The sequence below is a fragment of the Diabrotica undecimpunctata genome, chromosome 5 (assembly GCF_040954645.1).
Source record: "Diabrotica undecimpunctata isolate CICGRU chromosome 5, icDiaUnde3, whole genome shotgun sequence".
Taxonomy (NCBI): domain Eukaryota; kingdom Metazoa; phylum Arthropoda; class Insecta; order Coleoptera; family Chrysomelidae; genus Diabrotica; species Diabrotica undecimpunctata.
Window position 1 is genome coordinate 87,850,805 of NC_092807.1, and position 25,797 is coordinate 87,876,601.

General features: G+C 31.5%; 1 protein-coding gene across 3 annotated transcripts in view; it reads left to right on the forward strand.

Annotated features, from left to right (window-relative positions):
* The first annotated feature begins 545 nt into the window (after positions 1–545).
* LOC140441436 (regucalcin-like) overlaps positions 546–25,797 on the forward strand; it is a 211,802-nt gene continuing 186,550 nt past the window's right edge. For 2 of the 3 annotated variants that reach the window (XM_072532165.1, XM_072532166.1), the window contains exons 1-2: positions 579–734; positions 14,036–14,208. In XM_072532165.1, the coding sequence (XP_072388266.1) occupies positions 691–734; positions 14,036–14,208 (217 nt within the window). In that variant the 5' untranslated portion in view covers positions 579–690. Of the gene's footprint in view, positions 735–14,035; positions 14,209–25,797 lie in introns of all 3 variants that reach the window. The other variant, XM_072532167.1, reaches the window with a different exon arrangement.

Consider the following 25,797-nt stretch of genomic DNA (forward strand, 5'->3'; position numbering starts at 1 on the left):
CGAAACGCAAACGCTCCTTCTTGACCTTTTTTGCATCCTAGGCTATAGTATTACTTTTGATATTCCCTCTGTAATTAAAATTGGTATAAGACATTTACAATAATTTATAAAAAAATTACTAAAAACACAACTTTTGTGGTCTAATCCGAATTGCAAAAAAAAACAACTTTAATTTCATAACTAGTGCACTTTTATAATATATTTTTTACTTTTATTTATAGCTAATACAGTCCTAGTAACTGTCAAATATTTCTCAAATTGCATGAAATAATTCTAGACGTGAATCATATTAATATTTAGTACATCATAAAATCAACGTCATTACGAAATTTTTTTATCTGTATTGAAAAATATATTAACAAAATCACCTCCTAATTTCCGTTAAAAATGTCTTCAAGAGTTTCGGCATCGTACTTCTACCGAGTCACACCAAATGTTTGGTCAAGCAATAAATCGATTCTGAAATTTCCTTCAAAGTTCCAGCTCCTCGCTTAAAAAATTCTATAATTCTGGGTAATTATAGAGTGCACGCCAACAGTAGCTACCTAGTTATCAGCCAATTTAATTGGTCGGCTCCTGTATGGTGCACACCTCATATTATATCTATTGAAATATCTACTATTTTGAATATATAAAATAAGTCCGTCGTTTTAATTGAATCAGTCGCGGTGTGGAAAGTCGAGTGGCAACATGTGGAGTTTTTTGTGTCTAGTGTTCGTTATTTTCAGAGTGGGGTAAGTTGATTTATTGCTTCATTTGTTACAGAAACCGATTTTTTGTCCTCGAATAAGTAGCATTCAGAAAAATTGTAACGATATAAATTCTCATCAAAAAATAAAAATATATCAGGCACACAGAATCATAAATGTATATTTCGACATTTACAACACATAAGTTTAGTAATATTATATGTTTTATAACGTTTTTAGCCACTATTAAAATATGTTACACATTCTAACATATTAGAGAATTAAAAAGAATGTTTGTAGTATTATAATAATAACACTACTAATAAATTTGTTTACATAGAAAATCATAGGTAAATCACTGTAAATTACACATCATTTAGCTACTCCAACAGTTGCATTGTGTTATGTTAACAAATTTAAAAAAAACACATTTTACAGGGTAAACATAACAGAAAAGACGCTTAATTCCACTAATCTTGTGTAGTTCAATTCACAAAATTTCAGCATTTATATGAAATAAATTGCATATCGTTAATCTACTGTGTAATAAAAAATCGTGAAATTAAATTTTAAATTTTAAAAATTTTGTAGATATTCTTATTTTTAATGAATTAAAATTAAATATATTAAGCTACCAATGATGTGTTTATGAATTTTCTGTCTCATTTACAAACTATTTTGTGTGCTGTGTGTTTCTTCATATAGATTAGACAATTTTGCCCCACTTAAAAACAATACTGGATTTTTATAAATAATTCTGCTTTAAATCAAAAATCATTTATTTATAGGTATAACTCGTCAAAGGAACATGTATAAATTTTTTTAAATTATTTTTAGAAACCACTTTTGTGCTTTATGTGTGTGTCATTTACAGTAGGTAGATAGTTTATCACCTAATCTATATTAACCCAAAAAATCCAAAACTTTTTTTGTGTTTTTAAAATAGACTTTTAGGCTTAATAATGCTTACAAAAGTAAAGTTTGGAAGAGATTTCTCTAAAAACATGGTACTTCTTTTCAAAAACGGGTATCCTTGTAAGACCAGTTGCATATTTAATGGCTATACTAACAAAAAATTAAAGATGCCAAAAATTAAAGATTTTTATTTCTAATTATTACAACAATTAAAGTAAAAAATTCTCTAATATCTAGATTGTATCTACATTACATTTATTAGCGCAAACACTTGTTAGCATTCTTCTTTACGCCACGTGCATTCGTTGCACCTCTTTCTTTTTAAATGTCTAACTTCCGTTGTCTGTAGCATAGCTGGTCTTATTGAAGTTTTTAGGATTTTCCTTTCAGCTTAATGGAATCTATGTAGAACTGGAAAGGCTGCATTTTCCATGTTTATGCGTACATAGGTTGCTACACCGTAGGCTTTATCGTAGGTAGCACCAAGTAGATCATGACCTAGGATTTTTCCTCTTAATTTTAATTTAACTTCATTTACTGATTGTCTTTTTAGTGTTGCGATCAGGTCAACATCATTTTGTTTTAATAATCTGTACAGAATTTGGCATTTTGCTTTACTTATACCTTCTATATTAAGTTAGCAAACTTATACATGAGTTCTTTTGTGAATTGATCTAGAGAAGGTTTATTTATTGGTTGGGTCATCTTTAATAACTTAAAAAAAATTTCTGCCAGGATATCTTGTAAAAGATTGTCTAGCGCCTCTGGTGCTAGTTTATTTAGATTAACTAGGGTGCATGTGCAGTACTGCGGGCACAAACAAGCTTTACACCCTTTAAAAGTAAAAAAATGTGTATATGAGTTGAATATAAATAAAAAAAAATATTTTAATCTATTTTTGACACTTATTTACACACTTTTGCACATTTAACGTAACTGCATATATTTATAGTATGAATAACATATTATAAACAGTATGCTTGAAAACGTTCCTAACAGTATGCTTGAAAATGCTACTACAAGCTACTAATACAACTACAAGCTATACTGGGATCGTACTGTGCTCACAGACGAAACTGTAGCACATTATAGACCAGATCTTGTGCTAGTTAATAAACTAACGAGACAAATAACACTAATCGATGTGGCGATACCTAACAACAATAATCTGCGTGTTAAGTACAACGAAAAAATCGCCAAGTACAGAAATCTGGAAATACAAATAAGGAGACAATGGAGAATGGAAAGTACCCAGACGATACCTATTATTCTTTCTACCACTGGATTATTCTGAAGAACCTCCTAGAAAACATAAAAAAGCTGGGTCTAAACGAACATCTATATAAGATCATGCAGAAAGCTGTGCTACTTTCGACGTCCAGATGCGTGCGAAAATTTTTGGGAGATACACCGACGTATCAAGTCACCTATGATTCGATAACATGAAAAGAGTCCCACCAGATCTCAATCCTTTTGATACTTTGATACTGTAGGTATCTGGAATAAGTGAATTTTCCCCTTAGAGGGAGTGTGAGCCGTATGGCTAAATCTGGGTATGTATAAATAGTTTTATGATCCTGTAGTTTGAGCATTGTTATATATCTCCAATGTTGGTAACCCGGTACTAATATACTGCTTCTCCATTTAACTGGCCTTTTTCTTACTTCCATAATTCTACTAAATAAACCTGTTAGCCAACGTGTTTCTATCTCTGCTTATACTGTCCACACGTCTTTAGGAATATCATTTGGTTCAACTGCTTTACTTTTCTTTATTTTTTGAACTTCTTGAACCACTTTGAACGCTCGTTTGTTATTTTGGTTAAAAAATTCTTTTCTGATGTTTTTCCAAGTATTTCAATAGCTTTGCCCAAATTGTATAAGGAATTATAAAGTCCAACACATTTTCTCTTCTATTTTTGTCCAAAATAGAACTTCTTTCTTATCTTTTGAAATCCACTACTTGAATTTTTGTGGTCTGTTCCAATATTCTCGTCACTTTGGTTTAGTTTCGCTTTCTATTTCGATGTCCAGCACAAGCAACTATTATATTATATTCTGCTTTTCTTGTCATAAAATATTCTATTTGGAAATTATGTTCCTTCTCCTTCTTTTAAGCGCATCTACTAACTCCACACTCTTACTTGTAATACTTTTAAGTTTCACGATTCCAATGCAACCAAAGTGACGTATTATACCACGCCTGCTTGCATTTTTCAGTATAGGCCAGGATCCCTATTGTAAGGGCTACCCTATAAGCCAATATAGGCCAGTTACGTACTTTATTCTGGATACCGGGATCTTCTGGATTCGGGATATTTTTATTAAAACTATATGTTAAAAATGAATGTCCCTGCTAATATTGCAAATATTTAGACGTAGTTACACACTTCTTTTTCTGTTATCCTTAGCAACAAATGTTCTTACTTTAAAGATATTATTAAATATGGAAAATTAATTATGAAAATATATAAAATTGTTTATATTATTATTTTATTGTAATATCCAGATTCAAGCCACATTGCTTTTACTCCATGCAAAGATAAAATTTTACTTATTCCAGATACCTACATTATCAAAATCATTAAATCAATCCACAAGAAAAATTAAATTCCTGTATTTGGCTGTATACCATATATCATGAAAGTTTTCTTTAAAAATCGTTTATAAAAGGTATATAATTAAAAAGACCCTTTTGGGCTACATCACAACGCAACGTTTTCGGACTAAAAAGTCAATCATCTGTGTATTTACCAGGTGTAGATTAGTCAAGTCAGTAAAAATATTTTTATATTATCGGTAAAAATACTCCAACAATTATAGAGGTTTAAATCTACTGAACACCGCACTTAAGCTTACCAGAAAAGTCCTAACCAACAAAACCAACAAACTAACAACTTTATCAGATAAACAAAAAGGATTCAGATCCCGAAGATCCTGCGTAGACCCGTATTTGTACTAACACAAATCACAGAAAAGGCCACCGAGTACAATAAACCAGCATATCTGTTTTATAGAACTGACAAAGGCTTTCGACCGCATCTAAGTCGAAGACATCTTACACCTACTGTATAAAAGAAACATACCAATCAATATTAGACTAACCATCGAAAACATCTGCTTACATAATCGAATATAGGCAACGATAAATGGAAAATTAACACAGTGTATACCAGTTAAAAGCGGAATTAGACAGTGCGACTCGTTAAGCCCACTTCTCTTTAATATAATATTCAATGAAATAATACAAGTAGTATGTAAAAGTCATGGTTACAAAATGGGAACAAAGAAATCCAAATATTATGTTATGCAGACGACGCCGCATTAATCGCCGAGACAGAAGACGACCTCCAAAGATTAACACATATCTTCAATAAATTTGGCCAAGAAATACAATATAATAATATGAGCCGAAAAAACCAAATATATGACAACATCTAAATACCCAATATGATGTAAAATCGATATTGATGGGAAAATAGTAAAGCAGGAAGCAAGGTTTAGATATCTGGGAATAGATATAACTAGTTAAGGAGATTTTAAAGAAGAAGTACGACAACAAAGCTCAAAAGTAAGTAAAGCGGCGGGATCTCTGAGTGACACAATCTGGAAGAACAAACACCTAGGACCAGACACAAAAACAAGAATCTGTAAAGCAGCTATTAGACCTATATTAACATACACGGCGGAGACAAGACCTGACACATCTAAAACGAGACGACTACTAGAAACAACTTAGATAAAAATACTCCGACGAATATCAGGGAAAAGTCTGTTGAATAGGGAGAGCATGCAATATACAACATAAATGGATGAGTGACAAAACGGAAACAGGAGTGGAACGAACACGTAAGTAGAATGGCAGAGGATAGAACAGTACGAATAGTACGAGATAAGTCACCAAATGGACGAAGAAGTATTTTCAGACCAAGAAAAAGATGCTACGATAATTTAAACAATTTAGGAGGCTAATATCAAAGAAGAAATAGGCTTTAAAGCCTACATGCAAGAATGAATAAGAAGAAGAAGGTAATAATATTTCCGTAAAAACCCCTTAAAATAGTACCTACAATATTTGTTATTTTTACGTCTTTGTTAAATCAATATCTTTCTTTATTCTCCCAATACTCAACTTAATGGAGGCCCCCAAGGTTCAATCTTAATATTCTCATTAGCAAATTAAGTCACAACATTGCTCCACCAATTAAATGCACGTTGTATGCCAATGACCTTATAATGTACTGTCACCGTGAAAGTTGTTTCTCTGGGGATTACCCACTTCTGTACTTAATCCACAACTCATTGTCTTCAATGGGTTGTTCATTAAATGATTGAATTATTTATCTTAACTATACATTATTTTCCTAAGATTCTACAAGCTAATATTAAAATTGGGGCAGGGAAGAATCTTGGAGCATTTTACTGAATATTTACAGTTCACGCATCCGTTTTAAGCTCGACTATTGATGTATTCGGAGATTATTGTTCTAGATATTGATTTAAACTTATTTCGTAAAGATATCTTAGTCTTTCTTCGCCTTCTCCTTTCTTCTATATTTTATACTTATTGTTTTTAGAAGCATTCTCTAATAATCCGGTTATACTACAGTCAACTGGCTTATTGTGCATCTTCTATTTATTTATACCCTTTTTAGAATTCTGAAATCCTGTACTAGCTTATACAGGTCTAGATGATGAGACTAGTTTGTTTATTCTTGACTTCCCTGGATCGTCGTGATTTTGATCCGTCTTGACCTTAAGGTTGATTCTATTTGAGTATTTGTAATTTCCCCAGTACAGGTTACGTGTCTGTAGCTAGGTTAGGTTTCATTCGTTGGGTTTGTTTACATTTTTTCTAGCTAACTTTATATAGTCATATATTTTTCTTTCTTCCAATTTTTATCAGTGAATCTTTATTTTTTCTAGTTCGACTTTGTTAGATTAATAAATGCATATTTTCAATATCGACAAATAAACTACATATTTATGTAATTATTTCAAGCATGTGTGTATGTCAAAATAAACATAAAAAAAGATAAGACCTTCAATTTTAAGATAATTTTAAAATATAAATATGCATTTTAACACGTAAATAATAAACAACTAAATTGTTTTTATCAATGCCTTAAAAGACTAAAAAATATAACAAACACAAAAAGGAAATAGTAAATTTGTAGGTCATTCTTAGATAAGTAATACCTCTTGCCATGGTTTCATGAACAAATTCAACAGTACGAATTGTGGTAAACCACTAATTCTTAAGTCATCTATAATAGTGTCTGGCTGAAAACACACTAATAAAAAATATTTAGTTATTATTTAATAGTAGCTACACTTTTTGACAATTTGAACCAGGCATTTATAATCGAAATTATTTGTTTAATCATATTATAAACAAAATCAAGCGACGTTACAATTATTCAGGATGACTAACACTAAAATTTGAAAAGGGAAATACGATAAATGGTAGTCGCATACGCACATTAGACAAGAAATGAAAAAAAACGACAGATTTTTAGACGATTGTTGCTTATCTGTCTATTATCATTATTTATTTTTCGACACTTTTCACATTTATTTTTTTTTTGAATATCGTCCTGGAGCACTTCTATTTGAATTTTATTAATGATTTGCTAAGTGTCGATTGAAATATCAAATATAACGTATTTTAAATCAAAAATTGCAGCAAAAATACGCCTTGTAGAATTATCATCAGAGATATACAGGAAAGCTGGGAACGAAGTAGCAATTATTTCAAGGCGACACATAAGCAATTGTGAGAAAAGTTTATGAGAAAAAATAAATAACACAAATTCTACAACAATTCTACAAGAAATGAATGCAACACTAAGAATATCTGTGATATATTTAGCGGTTCCATAGAAGAGTATTTAGAACAACAAATCTCATATAAAATTTACCGTATATAATACATAAACTTATGCAAGTGACCACAACATCAAATATTAGAAAAGCAGCCAGAGCAAACCAAATCAATATGGAAGTTGTAAGTTATGTGGTCTCTTGCTACACTTAAGAATATTGTATCCTATAAATCAATGTTATTTGAAATCTAGAATACATTAAACATGGCAAATGGTACAAATCATACCACTGTTCGAAAATAACAACCGTAACACTCCTCTCTCCTGCACTTGATTAGGTTGAAATTATTTTTTATTAGTATTTTAGCAGTTTTAAGTGGCGAGTTTCCAGTGCAGGTACCCAATAAGTGGACGAGGTCTTGGTTATGTCCGATATAGATCAACGAACTTGGTTGAGTTGAATATCAATACCGTTTGTATGTGAGTTATTTATCTACAGCGATGTTCAGTACTCCGCAACAAGATACACGCCTACTGCCGCCAATTAAAGTGTTGACGCTGAGGAACACCATGTGGTATCCCATAGGTTGTGCAGAATGTCATTAAGGTTTCCAAGTTTTGTATTTGTCTTCGTAGATTGTTCTTTTAAGCCAAGCATTTTGCCGAGTGTGACATCTAGGTATTTTGAGTGTTTATTGAAACTAGGGCAGAAACTTATTATAACTTAGATAGGGCGGTGTTGGCTGTGAGAAAAATCGGACATGATTCTATTTTGATACTGATAAAAGTTGGCTTTTGAAATCAAAAATTTTCTTAGTCTTTGACGTCAAATATTAGGTGTCTAACATGTTTCTTTGATCACTCCAAAAGAAACGTGCCACGCTTATGGTGACTCTTAAAATTATTCGTACCGATTAAGCATATAAATAGGCCAGAAGATGAAAGGAAGTTTGCAGATATTCGCTCTGGTAAATGTTAGTAAAAGTAAAAAGTAAAAATGTATTTTATATACTTTTACGTACGTATATTGCTACCCTGTAGCCTTAACCGTAGGTAGCGCCCAGCGGGTCAAAGACTAGAAGTTTTCCTCATCACCTCAGTTAAACTTTGTTTTCTGTATGTGGTTCCTAAATTACAATCAGGTTACCATCGTTTTTTTGTAAAAACGTGTGGAAAATGTTCAGGATTGTATGCAACATTATTTGTCTTTGTTTCGCAATATCTCATACGGCTAGCTGAGTACTCGTATGTTAGTTCATACACCGTTTTTATTTTGTAAGGAATCACGAGGTTGTACCATTTTAAAAAGCTACAATAAACAATTTATTCATAATTAATGTATCCACACCCACTGAAGCCGACAACGATATGGAAAAGCAAGAATTTTTTTTAAGAAAACTAGAGGAGACAGCTGAACAAATGGCAAATAATTACACGATTACGGTAATAGGAGATTTTTGTTTATAAATTAAGTAAAATACAAATATAATAATGATAATGGAAGGCAATTATGTAATGTTGCTGCTGGTTAAAATACGTTAATTATGTGTAAAAGTTTGTTTTTACTGAAAACAAAAACAACAAAATAAGTCACAGCACACACATATTCTAGAGGAAAGAAGAAAACTTAGAGAAATCAGAATCATAACAAAAATGAATAAATAATTTTTAAATAGGAAAATAAAAGATTAAGTAAGAAAGGATCTGAGACGAGTCATGAGGAACTTTACATACTTCTACTATATGTAGAGTCCCTCAGGGAGCATATCATGTGGCCACTAAAAAATGTCAACTCCTCTTCTTTATTAATTAACAGGGTGATTTGTGTAATTGACCATTTATTTCATTTTACTGTAGTCTTTATACGGCTTATTTGATTTTTTTAATTTTTGCATGATACAGTACACTTCTATCAAGCAGTCGACTGGTATTAGCTAAACTAAAAAATTCCAGGATTGGCTTTGAAAAAATTAATTTAGGGATTCGTATTAAATATTACACCCTGTATAATTTTTTTTAAAATGCAATAAGTGATTTTCAAACTACATAAATAGCTAATGAAAATGAGATATGCGACAATGTTGTCGCACTTTTATTAAATTTTTAGTGAACGATCAAATCTTACCAAAAATAGAACAACCATAATGAAGTATCAAATTATAAGGTATTAATTTAAACAAATGTTATACATTTCAAACATTTTAAATAAAATGAGTTCCTACAACATAATCTAATACGTAGAAAATTAACATCTTTACTGTCACTTTGTATTATCTCTACGATAGAATCAATTGTTTTTCAATTTTAAATTTTTACTCATAGATCGTATTGGGGCATTATTTTCGATAAATAATAAATTAAATTGATTAAAAAGTCAAAACTCTTGTATGTGTTAGTTTTTGTTGATTGTAAATGATTAAAATTTTGTGTCAAATAATAATACATTGCATCAACTGTACTAAATAAAAATAAATCTAAAAAAGTTTAAAATGAAGGTTGGCGTTGACCGTTTGACGTTTCTTGATATTTTATACCCATTGTCATTATTGTCATCATAAATTGTTATTTATGTGTACAAGAATACATATTTCTTCTGTCATATCTACGTTAAGTACATTGTGTTAGTTTTGGTAGAGCTTTTGTTACTTTCGTTCAAAATGCCACATCAGTTTTCGACCACAGAATATGCAGACATAATATTTGTTTATGGATTCTGTAATGGGAATGGTAGGGCTGCTAGTAGAGAATATCGCAGGAGATTTCCTAATCGTCGAACTCCCAGTCATCCAACATTTGGGTCAGTTTTTAATTATTTGCGAGAAAATGGCACTTTTCCTAGTGGAACCACAGAGCGACATGTAGATGAAGCGCAGGAAGATGACATTATGGATGCCGTTACTATGAACCCTACAATAAGCACTAGACAAGTAAGTCGAGAACTCAATGTTACTCAATCAAAAGTAAGTAAAGTCTTACAAAAAAATAATCTATACCCATATCACATTCAAATGGTTCAGCGACTACATGTTGGAGATGAGATCGATAGGTTGGAATTTTGTAGATGGATTAACAATAATCGACCAACGCTATACAGGACACTATTAACAGATGAAGCCCAATTTACCAGAGACGGGATAAATAATTCACATGTGTGGTCAGAAGAAAATCCCCATGCTATTCGAGAACGTCGTTCTCAGTTAAGGTTTTCGGTTAACGTGTGGATTGGTGTCATAAATAACCAATTAGTAGGTCCTCACTTTTTTGATGGTCCTTTAACAGGTCTATTTGAACTTTCTACAAAATATTTTGCCGAATTTGCTTGCCAACGCGAACGTTGCTATCCGAGGGATGTATTCTACCCCCACACTTTTTACTGGCAGTGAGACAACATCTCAATAATGTTTATGGCAACAGGTGGATAGGACGTGCAGGTCCTATTTCGTGGCCTTCAAGATCCCCTGATTTCAATCCCGTTGATTACCATATTTGGGGACGATTGAAGCAACTAGTTTACGCAGTGAATATTAATAACCGACAACAATTAATTGATAGAATTATACATTGTTGTAATACTATTAGAAACGATCCCCAGAGTATCCCTAATTCAATACGTCAATTAACAATTCGGCAACAAAAATGTGTACAGGCTGCAGGGTTCCATTTCGAAAATCTATTTTAAATTATTTTTATTTTGTTACCATTATTGTATCTTTTCCAGTTCTAATTTATGGGTTTATCATAACTATGTACATATTTTTAGTTTTTTTTTTAAATTGTTCTTCGTTATTGTTAGTAGTTACTGTTTTTTGTTGTGCAGTGACTCAGTTTATCATTTCAATTAAAATGTTTGAAATTTATAACATTTGTTTAAATTAATTACCTTATAATTTGATACTTCATTATGGTTGTTCTATTTTTGGTAAGATTTGATCGTTCACTAAAAATTTAATAAAAGTGCGACAACATTGTCGCATATGTCGTTTTCATTGGCTATTTATGTAGTTTAAAAATCACTTATTGCATTTTAAAAAAAATATATACAGGGTGTAATATTTAATACGAATCCCTAAATTAATTTTTCCAAAGCCAGTCCTGGAATTTTTTAGTTTAGCTAATACCAGTCGAATGCTTCATAGTAGTGTACTGTATCATGCAAAAATTAAAAAAATCAAATGAGCCGTATAAACACTACAGTAAAATGAAATAAATGGTCAATTACACAAATCACTCTGTTAATTAATAAAGAAGAGTTGACATTTTTTAGTGGCCACATGATATGCTCCCTGAGGGACTCTACATATGGTAGAAGTATGTAAAGTTCCTCATGACTCACCCTGTATAGAGGTATATATATTATAAAGATACTTTGGACACATTACCAGACGAAAGCAAGGCATGGAGAGGTTGGTAGTTGAAGGCAAGGTAGATGGTAAAAGAACCCGAGGAAGATCGCCATTCAGATGGTCAGACCAAATAAAGTGCGCTACCGGTTACTCTCTGTCTGAGGCAGCACACCGCACCCAGGAGAGAGAAGAATGGATAGCAAACATTCGTCAAATACCATAACGTCACCACATCCTTACGAAGGATAAAGGATAGAGGAGGAGGAGTGTTTATTCTAGAAAAAGTAATGCAAAAAAAGGTTCTACAGCGTCTAAATATTAAAAAAAGGTAGATTTACTTCAAATAAAATTTCAGAAAACATTTTCAAATATGGCATTAAAACCTAATGTACACATCTGTGAACAATTTTTTTGATGACTGATAACTTTGCAGAAAGTCAAATTTAAATAATACTGTACAATATATCTTGTAAATTAATCCTTAGAAAACGATACAACAAGATTTTTTTTTTTTTTCGATGACTAACTTTACAAAAAATTTAATAAAATTTACCTCGTGAAGTATACATTTTCTAAACGTCCTCAAAACACAAACTTTGCAGTTCAACTAATTGCCAGGTACTGATATCAATTCAAAGTATTTCTTACATAAACAAGTAGACATGTGCTTCAAGGAACGATATGTGGCGCCAAATTCAAATTAAGAAATGTACAATGAAAAATATTAATTTTGATTTATTTGTACACATATGTGTATGCATGGACCGACGAGGATATAATATATCTAATATATTTTGATCTTTTATATATTATATAAAAGATCAAAACTCACTGGCTAATAGCTGATAGGATAGGTGAGGCCAAACTACTTTTAAATCAGCTCTACCTTTCCTTGCTAGAAGGGGGATTTAAAATAAATATATCTTAAACCCAGATGATGACAAATCTTGTAGTCAGCGAAGAAATATACGTAGTAACAAGATCCATAGGCCAGGTATTGGCCTATAAATTCCGAATTCACGTGATTGGCATAGGAAAATATAACCAATTTGTTAAGCTTTTCTGTAGTATAAGACTGACTTGGTCAGACTTTCGCAAGTTGAACCACATTTTCAAATCGTCTGACATACCAATATGTCTTAAAAGAAAAACCTTTAATCGGTGTGCTTTGTCAGTGTTGACTTACGAAGCGGAAACGTTGACTATGACAAGGAGAAGAATGAAAAAGATTCATATGGCTTAAAGGGAGATGAAGCGTGGTATTTTGGACGTTTCAATACGAGACAGGATCCCAAACGGCCAGCTATAACGAATATCATGAGTGGCTGATGCTGTAGAAAAAATAGCAGTACTGAAGTAGAAATGAGCAGATCACGTAGCTTGAGTGACAGATAACAGATGGACAAAGCGGATACTAGAATGGACACCAAGAGATGATACCTACCAAAACAGAGGTCGTCCACCAACACGTTTGACTGAAGATCTAAAACATTGCCATATGAATAAGACGTAAGAGGCACAAGATCAAAACAGAGGGAAAATTATTATGTAAAATTATTAGCAGTGGACAAGCAAAAATTGAATGATGATGTGTAAAAGGTATATACATAAACCTAGACACAAAATAACATGTTAATTTTAGGTATAAATACAGGAATGCACGCAGATTGGGTATTATATATACCCAAAAAAGTATACCACATATCACAGGAAGTTATATTAAAAAGTAAGATGAAATATGTAACGAGCTGACGAACGAAAATATATCTTTTTAAATCACAGCATTAAACAACGCCCAGTGTAGGAACAAAACTAAACTATAGAAAAAATCAATCAAAACATCCAGAGAAGCACTGTACTTAAAAAGAACATGTAAATCTCTAAAAACGTAACAAAACTACAAACGATGACAGTGGAGAGCTCCAAGGTAGTACTGAGAACAAATCAAGGGGGAACTAAGAGTTTCTAAATCAACCGAGAAAACAAAGTTAGGTAATTTAAGCTGAGCTTTTAATTTGATATCGAAGCACTAAAAAGCAAAATAGGAATTAAACTAACGGACATATTCAAAGTTTCTCCTGTATTATCTGTTTATTTTTGGCAGGTGTCCTCACTAAACTGCCTTTTATAAAATACATTAAAAATTATTATGTGAAAATGCATCATATTATATATATATATATATATATATATATATATATATATATATATATATATATATATATATATATATATATATATACATATATATAATTTTCTTTTAGATCTGCAGATTTGGGTGGTTCTTGCGTTCATCAGCTGACTTCACCAATAGGTCATGCAGAAGGTCCTCACTGGGATGGTCGACGAAATATTTTATACTTCGTTAATATTCCAGATGGGGAGGTATATGCCTACCATTATAATTCAAAAATATTAAAGAAGATTACACTTAATGGTAAGTAGTTTGTAACTTTGTTTGTATTGCGTATAGTTCGGTCCTTAGTGAATTCAAAAATAATATTTTTTACTTGTGTTTTTTAGTCATGTAAATCGTTATTTTGAGTTTTTCAGTTTTAAATTGTTTATAACTCGAAAATGAATTAGTTTACAGAAAAATTACAACAGACCTTTTTTGTTCAGAATAGTCAAAAAAATTTGTGCGTGTCGAAAAAATTGATTGTTATAATTTGTTTAAAAATAGAATTGTTTAAAAAATTTGAACTATTTTTCGCCTGGGCAACCTCTTAAATTTTATTCTGGGGTATATCCTGAAAGTGAATATGCAAAAAAATCTCATGGGAATATTTTTCCGAACGAACCCGAGCTTTTCGCCTTGTATAGTGTATTAGTCATTTTATGAAAAAAATCCAATTAACGTTGTGGAAAAAATCACAAACCTAGTCTACCGATCAGACCTTGGCTTTTTATCAGTGTTTTTGCTGAAGTATAATGACGTTATTTTTATTCAAGTAAATTTGAATTTACTATTATAGTATATTACATAACGAGAGTTGTAAGAAGCTTATTACATGCCAGTAAAAAAGATGCGCGCGAGCCGCGTAGCGGTGAGCTCAGTAATTTTACAAGCCTGTAATAAGCTTACAACTCAAGTTGTGTACTATACTTTTTCTACGATTTTTTTCATTTATAAAAATAAAAAGTATAACAAGTAACTTTTATTTATTTAACAAAATTCGGGAACAATTTAAATTAAACATTCATTTATAATAATTAATTGTAAAATTTTGGCAATTATTTATAATTATACCCTTATCCGAGTTTGGCAGTTGTTCAATAATACGTGGTGAATGGTGAGATGACGTAAACTGTACGGTGTGTTCTTTTTGAACATTGGTATTTTCAGTGTATGTAAAGGTCTGTAAATTACTTTTAATTGAATTTATAATTTTATTGGATGTTGGCCTCTTATTATTTATTGACTCATCGACATATCCTTCGGCCGTTGTTAAAGATTTCCATCCTCCATGTCGTTTAAGCACCACGGGCATCTACCAAAATAGTGGCAGAAGTTCGTCTTAAACAGTGACCTGTATACATTTTGGGATCTGGTAACTTTAAATATTTGGCTATTTGTTTAGGAACACCACCTATTTTGTTTAATCCTAACACCTGTTACGTACATTTACCTCTTTGATAATTAAGAAAAAATTGATTTATTTGCGGATCGCTAATTTGTAGTCGAATTTCTATAATATATTGTTTGCAGATTTTATAGAAATAACTGATATACCAATCCATAAATTGCTGACATACCTTTTCATATCTTCCTCTAGATTTTTCTGGTAATAGGTTCTCGGTAGTTTTGGCAGCTAACTGCATAATATTGGGTGGTGTGCTACTAAATTCATCTTCACTATTCGATGAACTCATTTTATTTATCTGTGTTTAAATTACCACTATATTTACACTGACAGATTAATAATTTTTAATCTGTCAAAATAACGTCTGTTAATTCGTTTCCATGGTAACTCGACCAACTGACTTACAAGGCTTATGTGATTACACATTTTTATAGAACTGAAGCGTAATTTTTTTATTGCGTGCTAGTCGATTACCTGTCAGTATCTGTTTTGATGTATTTACTTAGCATCCAAATAGTAGGTAATATACAATTTACTAATAAGAGAGTAGACAAAATATTTTTGATGCAAAATACGACCACCGTTAATTTCCCCCCTATTATGTAATAAATATTTTGATACCTCATGTCAACATTTTATCAAAATCTAAATACGTTTATTGACGTTTCAATTTCCACTTCGGAAATCGTTCTCAAAATACAAACATTAGTAATTCAATTTCCACTGTGGAAATCGTTCTCAAAATACAAACATTAGTAAATTTACTAATGTTTGTATTTTGAGAACGATTTCCGAAGTGGAAATTGAAACGTCAATAAACGTATTTTAACCTTCAATTGTGGCTTATTCCCATTTAAATAGTAATTAATTTTAAATGCCACAAGAAAATAGCTTCAGAACAATAGTGGCAATTAAGGTTCCCAAAAATAATTTTAGGTAAAATAATTTATTTTAAATAGCTGCTAAATCTTCTTGGTATATATTTAGTTTGATTTGGTAAGATATGCATATTACATATTACAAGTCTTCTGAGGCTGTAATATGTTTGCTATAGTAAATTAATTCAATATTGTGTGACGTCACTAGTAACCGTGTGCTCCTGAATCATCATTATTTTGGCTTTACAACCCTGCTTGGGTGCTAGCCTCTTCAAGAATGTGTTTTCAGTCTTCTCGATCTATCGCCATCCTCCACCAAACATGTATTTCCATATTTCTCATGTCTTTATCGATGTTATCAAGGAACTTTGTTTTAGGCCCTCCTCGTCTTCTCTGGACAAAGGATTTTATTTAAGGTTGATCTTCACCCTCGATTAATTTGTTTCTGATCCTAGAGATGGCTCTACTGCGGCATACTACTGTGGTAATTTTTTTAACTTAATCGTAGATTTCTACATGATGACTCTGTAATATTTCCAAACCCGAACATAAATTGCAGTTTTCTATCATTATATCAATTGGCTGAGTTGCCAAGTTGTGTAAACATTAATTTTATCAAATACCTACGCTATAACTTATAATACTAGTAGACCAAGTAAGCAAAGATATCTTTAACACAATCTTTATGTATAATACTTTACTGCTCTGCTGTGTCACTCGGAATATAATAATTATCTAAACAATTTTAGCGACAAAGAATTTATTGCTGCTATATCTGTGAATATCATATTACCATTAAATTGGTACATCATATTATATTACATTTTTGTTGATAGTTAAAAATTAAATGAACTGGTATATGTAATATTTATACTATCTCAGTCTTTACGGATTAATACATTTTACTATGTCTTCGTCTTCATAAAATTAGTTCATTTGTTTATTGTTTGTTTGTTCTTCATCAAATTAGGTAATTATTTTTAATGGGACTGATTGTATTTTTATTTTAATTTTGTTTAGGCTTCTTAATACCATAGTGAAAAGTAATCACATTTTTATCTCGAAAAAGAAAATATAACGATCACATCACAGCTACAGAGGGAAATTAATTACATTTACTTTTAAGTAAAGTGCATACCTACTTAATTTTTAATTGTAATTAATTTGTTCCCAGCTGTGATATCTAATAAAAAGTCTATTAATTTATATTTAAAAAGTCTATATTGTACCAATATATCGTTATATTATACGCGTTGACAGTACACGCAAAAATTTTAACAACGCATACATTTGCCTTTAGGTACTTAACGTAAGAGAGTATGCAAAATATTCTTCATGAATACCCTAGATATTTCCGAGAAAACCATCAGATCTGTTGTGAAAAAGATCAATAACTGTACTGTCAAAGGCATTCAGGATGAAGATCTTAGAGGAAGACACAATAATCATCACCAGATTAATCCATCTCTACGACGACGCCAGGGATCATATTAACTCCATTCCGAGAATCGAGAGCCATTATTGTAGATCTCGTTCTAAACGCGAATATATAGAAGGCGGTCTTACCATTGCTGCTTTACACCGAAATTATGTTACTAAATGTGTTTCTGAGGATAAACAATATATTCCACATCAAATGCATGATCACATTTTTGTGATAGACTTTAATATCTCCTGTCAGCCCAAGAAAGACCAGTGTGAAGAATGTACATTATCTAATAATGCTGACGATAAACCAAGTTTACAAGCGAAACAAAAACCAGATGAAAGAGAAAATTCTTTCAAGATCAGAAAAAGAAAAAGACAAACAAAAAGTTACTGAGATATTTATAGTTGCAGTATATGACTTGCAGGCTGTAATGCCTTGTCCACAGGGCGAGGTCTCTAGTATTTATTATATTTCGAAAGTAAATGTACTTAATTTTACAACTACCAGTTTGTGGCTCTTTTGTATTGAAGTAGCGATATATAGCGAGTATATTTTAATATACAATACATACAACACAATACAAAATATACAAAATAGGGGGGTTTTGGGGGTTATACCCCCCTTACCCAGAGTATATAAAGTAAAAAATATATAAAGAATAGTAGGAAAATGTAACTTGTCTTTCACATACAATACAAAAAATTCAAAACGCTAATTGAATAATTAAATTACCACGTTAAATATGTAGAACATAATAATTATTGTATAAATACACAATAATTAATAATATTTTTCGTTATATTTAGATATAGATACCTAATATTAGGCTTATGACGAAAGTAGACAGGTCGTAGACATTGTGGACTATCGCGGGTTGCATTTCTCTGCATGTGCTAGGAGTAGAAAAGACACATCTCTATGAGAAAAGAGAGCATTTGACAACAGCTATAAAAAAAGAAGAAAGGGAAAGATCAATGGAAAGATGGCAAGAAGAGGAGAACAATAAGGCAGATGTTGCCCAGTGGACCAAGATGCTGATTCCGAGCCTAAGGAGACTGGTTAGATGGTCTGTTTTAGGGCGTATCTTCACAGGTTCAGAAAGACAGATACAGATAAATGCCTATACTGCGAATATTCCGACATTGTTACTCACACAATGCTGGAGTATAATAGATGTACAGTGCAGAAAAACAGAATGTATAACGAAATAGGTATAAACCCTGCGACTGTAAGAGAGATAATCGTGAAGATGGCGGGAAGTACGGAGGGATGGAATAGTGTTCACAATTACATCCGAGCAGTCATTAAAAAGAAAGAAGAAGAAAGGAAACACCAACCGGGCCAACGACTAGATTACTATTTTAATGGGAATAAGCCGGAATTGAAGGTTAAAATAAGTTTATTGGCGTTTGAATCTTTGATCTTTGATCTTGCACTGATAACTTGTTTATACTCCAACAATTAATGGAAAAAAGAATAGTAGTTGGTACCAAAGTACATCTAGCCTTCATCGACCTAGAAAAGGCATATGATACAGTTCCAAGACTTAAATTGTGACAAGCTTTACAACAACTCGAAATTAGTCCATACCTTTTAGGAATAATCACAGAAGTATACAGGGATAACACTACTTACCTAAAAATCGGAAATAGACTATCAGAGCCAATAAAAGTAACTAAAGGACTAAAACAACGGTGCAGTATGTCACCCTTAGTGTTTAATTTATATATTGAGGCAGTCCTCCAAAATTGGAAAAACCAATGCCAGGGAATGGGAATCCACATAGGAAATGACGTAGTGTTCTCCCTGAACTTTGCGGATGACCAAGTCGTTCTAGCTCAAGATTCTTATGATCTAGAATTTATGATGAAGCGTCTATACAGAGCATATGTAAAATGGGAGTTACAAGTCAGCATGAAGAAAACAGACAAGACAACAGAAAAAGACAAACCGAAATTAAACACCGAATTTATCAAGGACGTAAAATTGTAGGATGTCTGAACTCCTTATGGTGGGATCTCAAGATTTCCAAAAGGAACAAAAAAAGAATAGGGCAAACCATGGTTGAATCAGTTCTTTGTTATTACTCTGAAGTATGGACAATTAATGCAGACCTGAAGAGAAGATTGTTAGCAGTTCAAATGGATTATTTGAGAAGAAGTGCTAGAACATCAAGGCAGGAAAGGAAGACCAACGAATATATAAGAAATAAGATGAATGCTACAGAAACGGTCATTGACAGAATAGAAAGAAGAGGTTCAAAGTGGTTTGGACACCTATTGAGAATGCCTGACGAACTTTGGCCCCAAAAACTTTACAAATTGAAGCCCCCTGGAAGAAGAAAAAGAGATAGAACTTGACGCTCATGGAATGAAGGAATTAGAAGAGCGATGGAATCAAAAGGTCTGGAGGAGGAGCATGCCTTAAACCAGCAGGATTGGCGGAGAAGAACGGGAATACGGCGATAGCCGTCTCCAAAATGTATTGTATTTACAAGTTGGATTAATGTCAAACATTAATAAACTTATTTTAACCTTCAATTGTGGCTTATTCCCATTAAAATAGTAATTACTTTAAAATGCCACAAGAAAATCGCTTCAGAGCAATAGATAAGATTTAGATAAGAGAAGGGAGTGTCCCAAAAAGTGAGTGTCGTCAGTCTTACAGTGACCTCCCCACCTCTTTCGGAGTACGGTACGTACCTCCACACTACTTTCGGAGTACGGTACGTGCGACAGTCAAATGCACACAAGTAAGAGAGGGTGGTTTTAGTTGGTAGGCAGGATAATAAATACCTGAATCTTTGGCACTGCTATCTGTAGTACTTTAAATTAAACTAAAACCCAAATTTTAGGGACTCACAATGGAGGTAGCATAAAAAAGTTTCAAAACCCAACCCTCAGAAAAATTGTGAGTACGCCACTGGTTATGCAAGGAGCACTATTGTTTATAAATACTAAAATAATTAACTAAAAACGCCTAAATAGTTTTGTAAAACTAAATAGGTTTTTTATAGATAATATATTACTTATAGAGTGTAAATTTTATAATATCGTACTTTCAAAATAAAAGTTGCAGTATCTACTATTGTGTAACTCTGTAAGTTTCAGCATGACCGGTTCAAAATTCAAACCGATAACATTTATATTAAATTTTGTTATAATCTGCCAAAGTGTTGTACAAAGTAATTGATATGGCAACCCTGTTAGTATGACGTTTAGTTTGAAGCGTTTCGAAGCCGAATGTAATGCTATCTATCGATGATAAATACTACCATTGTTTCAGATGGAGCCATCTCCCTACATTACAATTTGAAGGCGGTAGTTCAAGACATAATTCTTGTTTAACGCGATTTTTCATATATTTAGGAAAAAATATTTAACGTTTTATTGCAAATATTTTCCACTTTTACAGTTTTATATATGTTGTTATTAAAAAAATTTTCGGTTTCTGACCGGTAACTTTATTATAAGCCGAAACATTTTATTTTTTCCTATTGGGACAAAACTGTAAATTCAAAAATTTTCAAAAAATTCATAAGTATTTCTTATAATTATATCTTGATGCTGTAAAAAAATTAACAAAATCCTATGTTTGGTTTTCCCGCTTTATACTTGGAAAAAAGTAGTTTTTGTGAGTTTTTTCAAAAACGAAAACATGAAGTTTGTTTAAAAGTTGTCAAAATACTTCTAGTTATCACATATACCTTCTCAATTTTTTTCAAATTTTTTGAATTTACAGTTTGTCTTTTGGGGGGTGCAGATCAACCTTAAAAACATTTTTTAGTTGGGTCCTTTTGTTCCACATGAATTACATGCCCTATTTACCTCAGACGCCTATCTTATTATATTTTACGATATCTGGTTCCTAGTATATTCTATAAAGTTCGAAGTTGTATCGTCTTCTAAATACTCTATTGTCATCCTCCTTTTCATAGATTCGTCTTAGTATATTAATTCCGAAACATCCTAACATGTTCTCATTACTTTTCGTTAGAGTCAAGGTCTCTGAACCATATGTTAGGACTGAGCGTATTATTTTTTTCTATAGTTTTACCTTTTTATTTCTCAATATAATTATTGAGGATTTAAGAAGGTGATTGATCTCAAAATAACCTTTGTTTGCAGGGGAAATTCTACGGTTTATCTCTGCGGTAAAATATGCGTTTGGCAGTAATTTAAGGTGAAATCTGTTATTTGTAGAAACATTAATAAGAATTTTTGAAATTTGTTTCCTGTTAGCCGATTATAGATATGTGTGTTTCAGAAATAATATAATTTAGTTTTTCAGAATGAACATAGAATCCATTTAAGTTCCATTGAAGTAGATATGCAAATGTAATTATTCTTTAGAGGAAATGATAGATGAGTCGAAATCTTTTTTCAACAATAACGTTCTCGCTGCTGAGTTTATAGTCAAGTATTAACGACGATTTCGTAATAATTTGGTGTTTTTAGTTTTCATTCTTTTATTAGTGTAATATTGATGTTATCTCATTAAAAATTCTAGAAGTGTATGAGTCTTATGAAAAGTAGAATTTTGTTATGGTGATTATGTCTTTTGATCCTTGTATATTTTCGAATAGATTCACTACTTGATCTAATTTTAACAATTAAGTATGTTTTCTTTTCTAGATATTCTCTTACTGGTTTAAGTAACGTTTGGAGGCTTATTATCTCATTTGTCAAATTGTCTTTTGGTTGTATTCTTTCAAGATTTTTCAAAGTTGTTGACAGCTGGTTTACAAAAAGCTGTTGACAGCTGGTTGGTGGTGTTGAGGTTACACTTTCTCTTTTACGGTTATTTTTCTGATTGTTTTGATCAAATTTTGATAAAGTTCGTGGATTTCCATAGGTGGATTCTTATTTGAAGGTAAGGGTTGATCTGTTTCAGAGGAGGTAAAATTTTGTTTGTGGATATTACGAGTTGACTTAGACGGTGTATATGTTATGGTTGTAGTGTTAGCTGAGAAGATGGTCAAAGATAATGGTGTATTTTGTAGTGCAATTTGTTGAATTGGGTTTTTTGGTAAATATTGAGTTGCTACTGTTTAATATGTAGTTTGAAAGGAAATAGTAGATGTGGAAGAAATGTTATTTAAAATTTTGGGTGTATGTTGTACTTTACTTCAAATTTGATTTACTCTAAACCTAAAGAGATTTGATTTCTTTTAAACAGATAGCTATTTTTTATAAGACTTTGACAAAAGTGGAAATATTTCTCAAACGTACCTGGTAGTTTAATCGCATTCAAACAATTTGGGCAAACCAATGAAGCAGTAAAAAGCCCAAAATCTACCAATTTTTTTTCAGTTGAATGGATCGCAATGAAACTTTTTGCATTCGATTTGTGAAAGTATCAAGAATTTTTTTTTATAAAAATAATAATGTGGAAATAAAAATTGCATTATTAAACAAGGTAAATGCATTTTTTTAAGTGGAAATCTAAGTGACGAAAAATGATAAATTTGCAATTGGGAAATAATTACTACTGGGAGTTTTGGGGGTCTTTTAATAAAAATATCATGACGCCGATGATTTCCGAGGCTCCGACAGTTTTGTGGAGGTTCGATACAAAATTAGTGCAAACTCGTTACTCAGAGGTTGTTGAGGTCGTTTAGCACTAAAATTTTGTGAGAGGCGATGATGTGCGACGCACTTGGTGCCAACCGTCTCTTAGAACCCAAAAATCTCCGAGTAATGAGTTTGCGCTAATTGTGTGTCAAATTTTCACAAAACTAGAAGAGCCAAGGTGTAGCAGCACCAGGTATCTCATTGAACATCGCTATCATAATATTTATGCTCAGTGACACCAAAAAACCACGAGTAGTAATATTGAACTCATTTCCATCGATTATTTTCGATTTTCAAATTTATCATTTTTCGTCACTTTGACATGCACTTTGAATAATGCATTTTATTTGTTCATTGAATTGCATTGTTGAATAATGCAATTTTCATTTCCACATCATCATTTTTATTCAGAAAATTTCTGGTAGTCTTACAAATCAAAAGCATTGAGATCCATGCATAATAATTATGCATTGATATCCTACTGCAAAAAATTTTTATTGCTTCATTGCCTCTTCTAATTTTTAAAATAGTTTCCAATTTTTTTGTTGTTTTTTTGTTGTTTTAATGTAATATTATACAAAATTTTGATTGGCATAATAATTTTAATATCAAATATATGCGATAAACACATCGCAAATATTTTAGATTTTTTTTGTACGGATTTGACACTTTATATCAATTAATATTTTTTTCGTTTCGTGTAAATATATTAATTAATTTTAGCAAATATCGTTCTTATCGAACTGTTTGATAGGTTCAGTTATTAATGGTAATTTTCACAAACTATTAATAATTTTGCTAAATACTAAATCAACTTTCTAATCCATCACACATATATTTTTAATTTTAACATAATATAATAAATTAAAGAAGTGATATTCATAATTGTTATATAAAAAATATACACTGTTCGCCTGCAATTCAGGTGTTGATCATTAAGTAAAAGTTGATTTTCTATCCATAAATTAATAAATTATTAATTGGGCTATCCTTAGCATAGTAATATCTTTCATCATTCATTACCTTATATTTTTTAAACAATGGGTATATATATATGTATATATATATATATATATATATATATATATATATATATATATATATATATATATATATATATATATATGTATATATATATATATATATATATATATATAGAAAACCGGAGATTCCTCAGATAATGTTAAGACAATTTAACCCAATTCACCTAGTCCGAAAATACTTTCTATAAGAGAACTAGAGCTCTTTAAAGATGTCTGCTTGCAATTAGTTTTTTTTTAAATACCTCCAGAACGCTTCTATTTAGATAAACAAAAACTGGTACGATTATTTATCCACCAGAGTTGAATCGATTCCGTTAATTGCTAATTTCTAGTACCGGTCATAGGCGTCCGTTTTGGGTAGGTCAAGGGTTATTTTACCGCATAACTTTTTGTTTTTAACTTTCAAGCATTTTTGATACTAGATTATTAGATTTTCAGATATTCTAGTACTAAAAGTTACTCGTATTTTAAGTCGGTAGGATACACCGTTTTCGAGAAAAATCGATTTAAAAATTTTTCGTTTTTTAATCCTGAAAATTAAATTAATATCTTTTGCATTAGTTGGCTTTGAAATGTTAACAGAACATTTTTTTAGTTTCAAATTTTTTTCAGTTTGTGAAGTGTCTCTTTTGTTGAAGAGAAACAAGTTCAGTGTTTTCAGAATATTATGAAACAGGGCGACATAATGATGTAACAGCAGCACACGAAGATTTTATTGTAATAAAAGTTAAGAAAAATTTAGAAATCAGCGTTCGAAGACTATCTGCCATGTATCCCACAATTTCAAAATCTTCCTCAGGAAATATCTTACCCAACGAAAATTTATATCCTTTTCATTTAAAAAAGAAACAGGCACTGCTATAAGGAGATTTTTCTGCTCATGAAGAAGTCGCTGTACGGTTACAAAATCAGAAAAATCAAAATAAAGATTTTTTCAGATACTTTTTTTTTGCGAAGAAACTACATTCACAAAAAATGGAATTTTTAATGTTTATAATGTACATTATTATTCGTACTTTGGTGACAATCCCTACGTTGTTTAAGAATTTTAGCATCAGCATAGGTTTAGCATAAATATCTGGATAGGATTAGTTGACAATTATCTACTTGGACCCGTGGAATTGCCTGCCCGTTTAAATGGTGCTAATTATTTACATTTCTTGCAAAATATTTTAGCTGATTTGTTAAATTATGTGCCTTTAAATATTCGACAAAACGAGCCAACTTTAGCAGGAACGTACGAGAATTTCTTATAATAACTAGGTACGAAAACCACTGAATTGGAAAGGACGGTCCAGTTGCTTCGCCAGCAAGGTCGCCGGATTTGAATCCTTGCGATTATTGTATTGAAGAATATATAAAAGACACTAACGGTCACCACATTGAACATCTTGTGTTACTATCTACCTTTGATACTTGTTCTTTTGTGTTACTCGTAGTTTCGTTTCCATCGTAATAAATACTTTGTTTTTAAAAACCTTTAAATAATATTTTGTTTCAAATTAACTTTTTGCTTCTT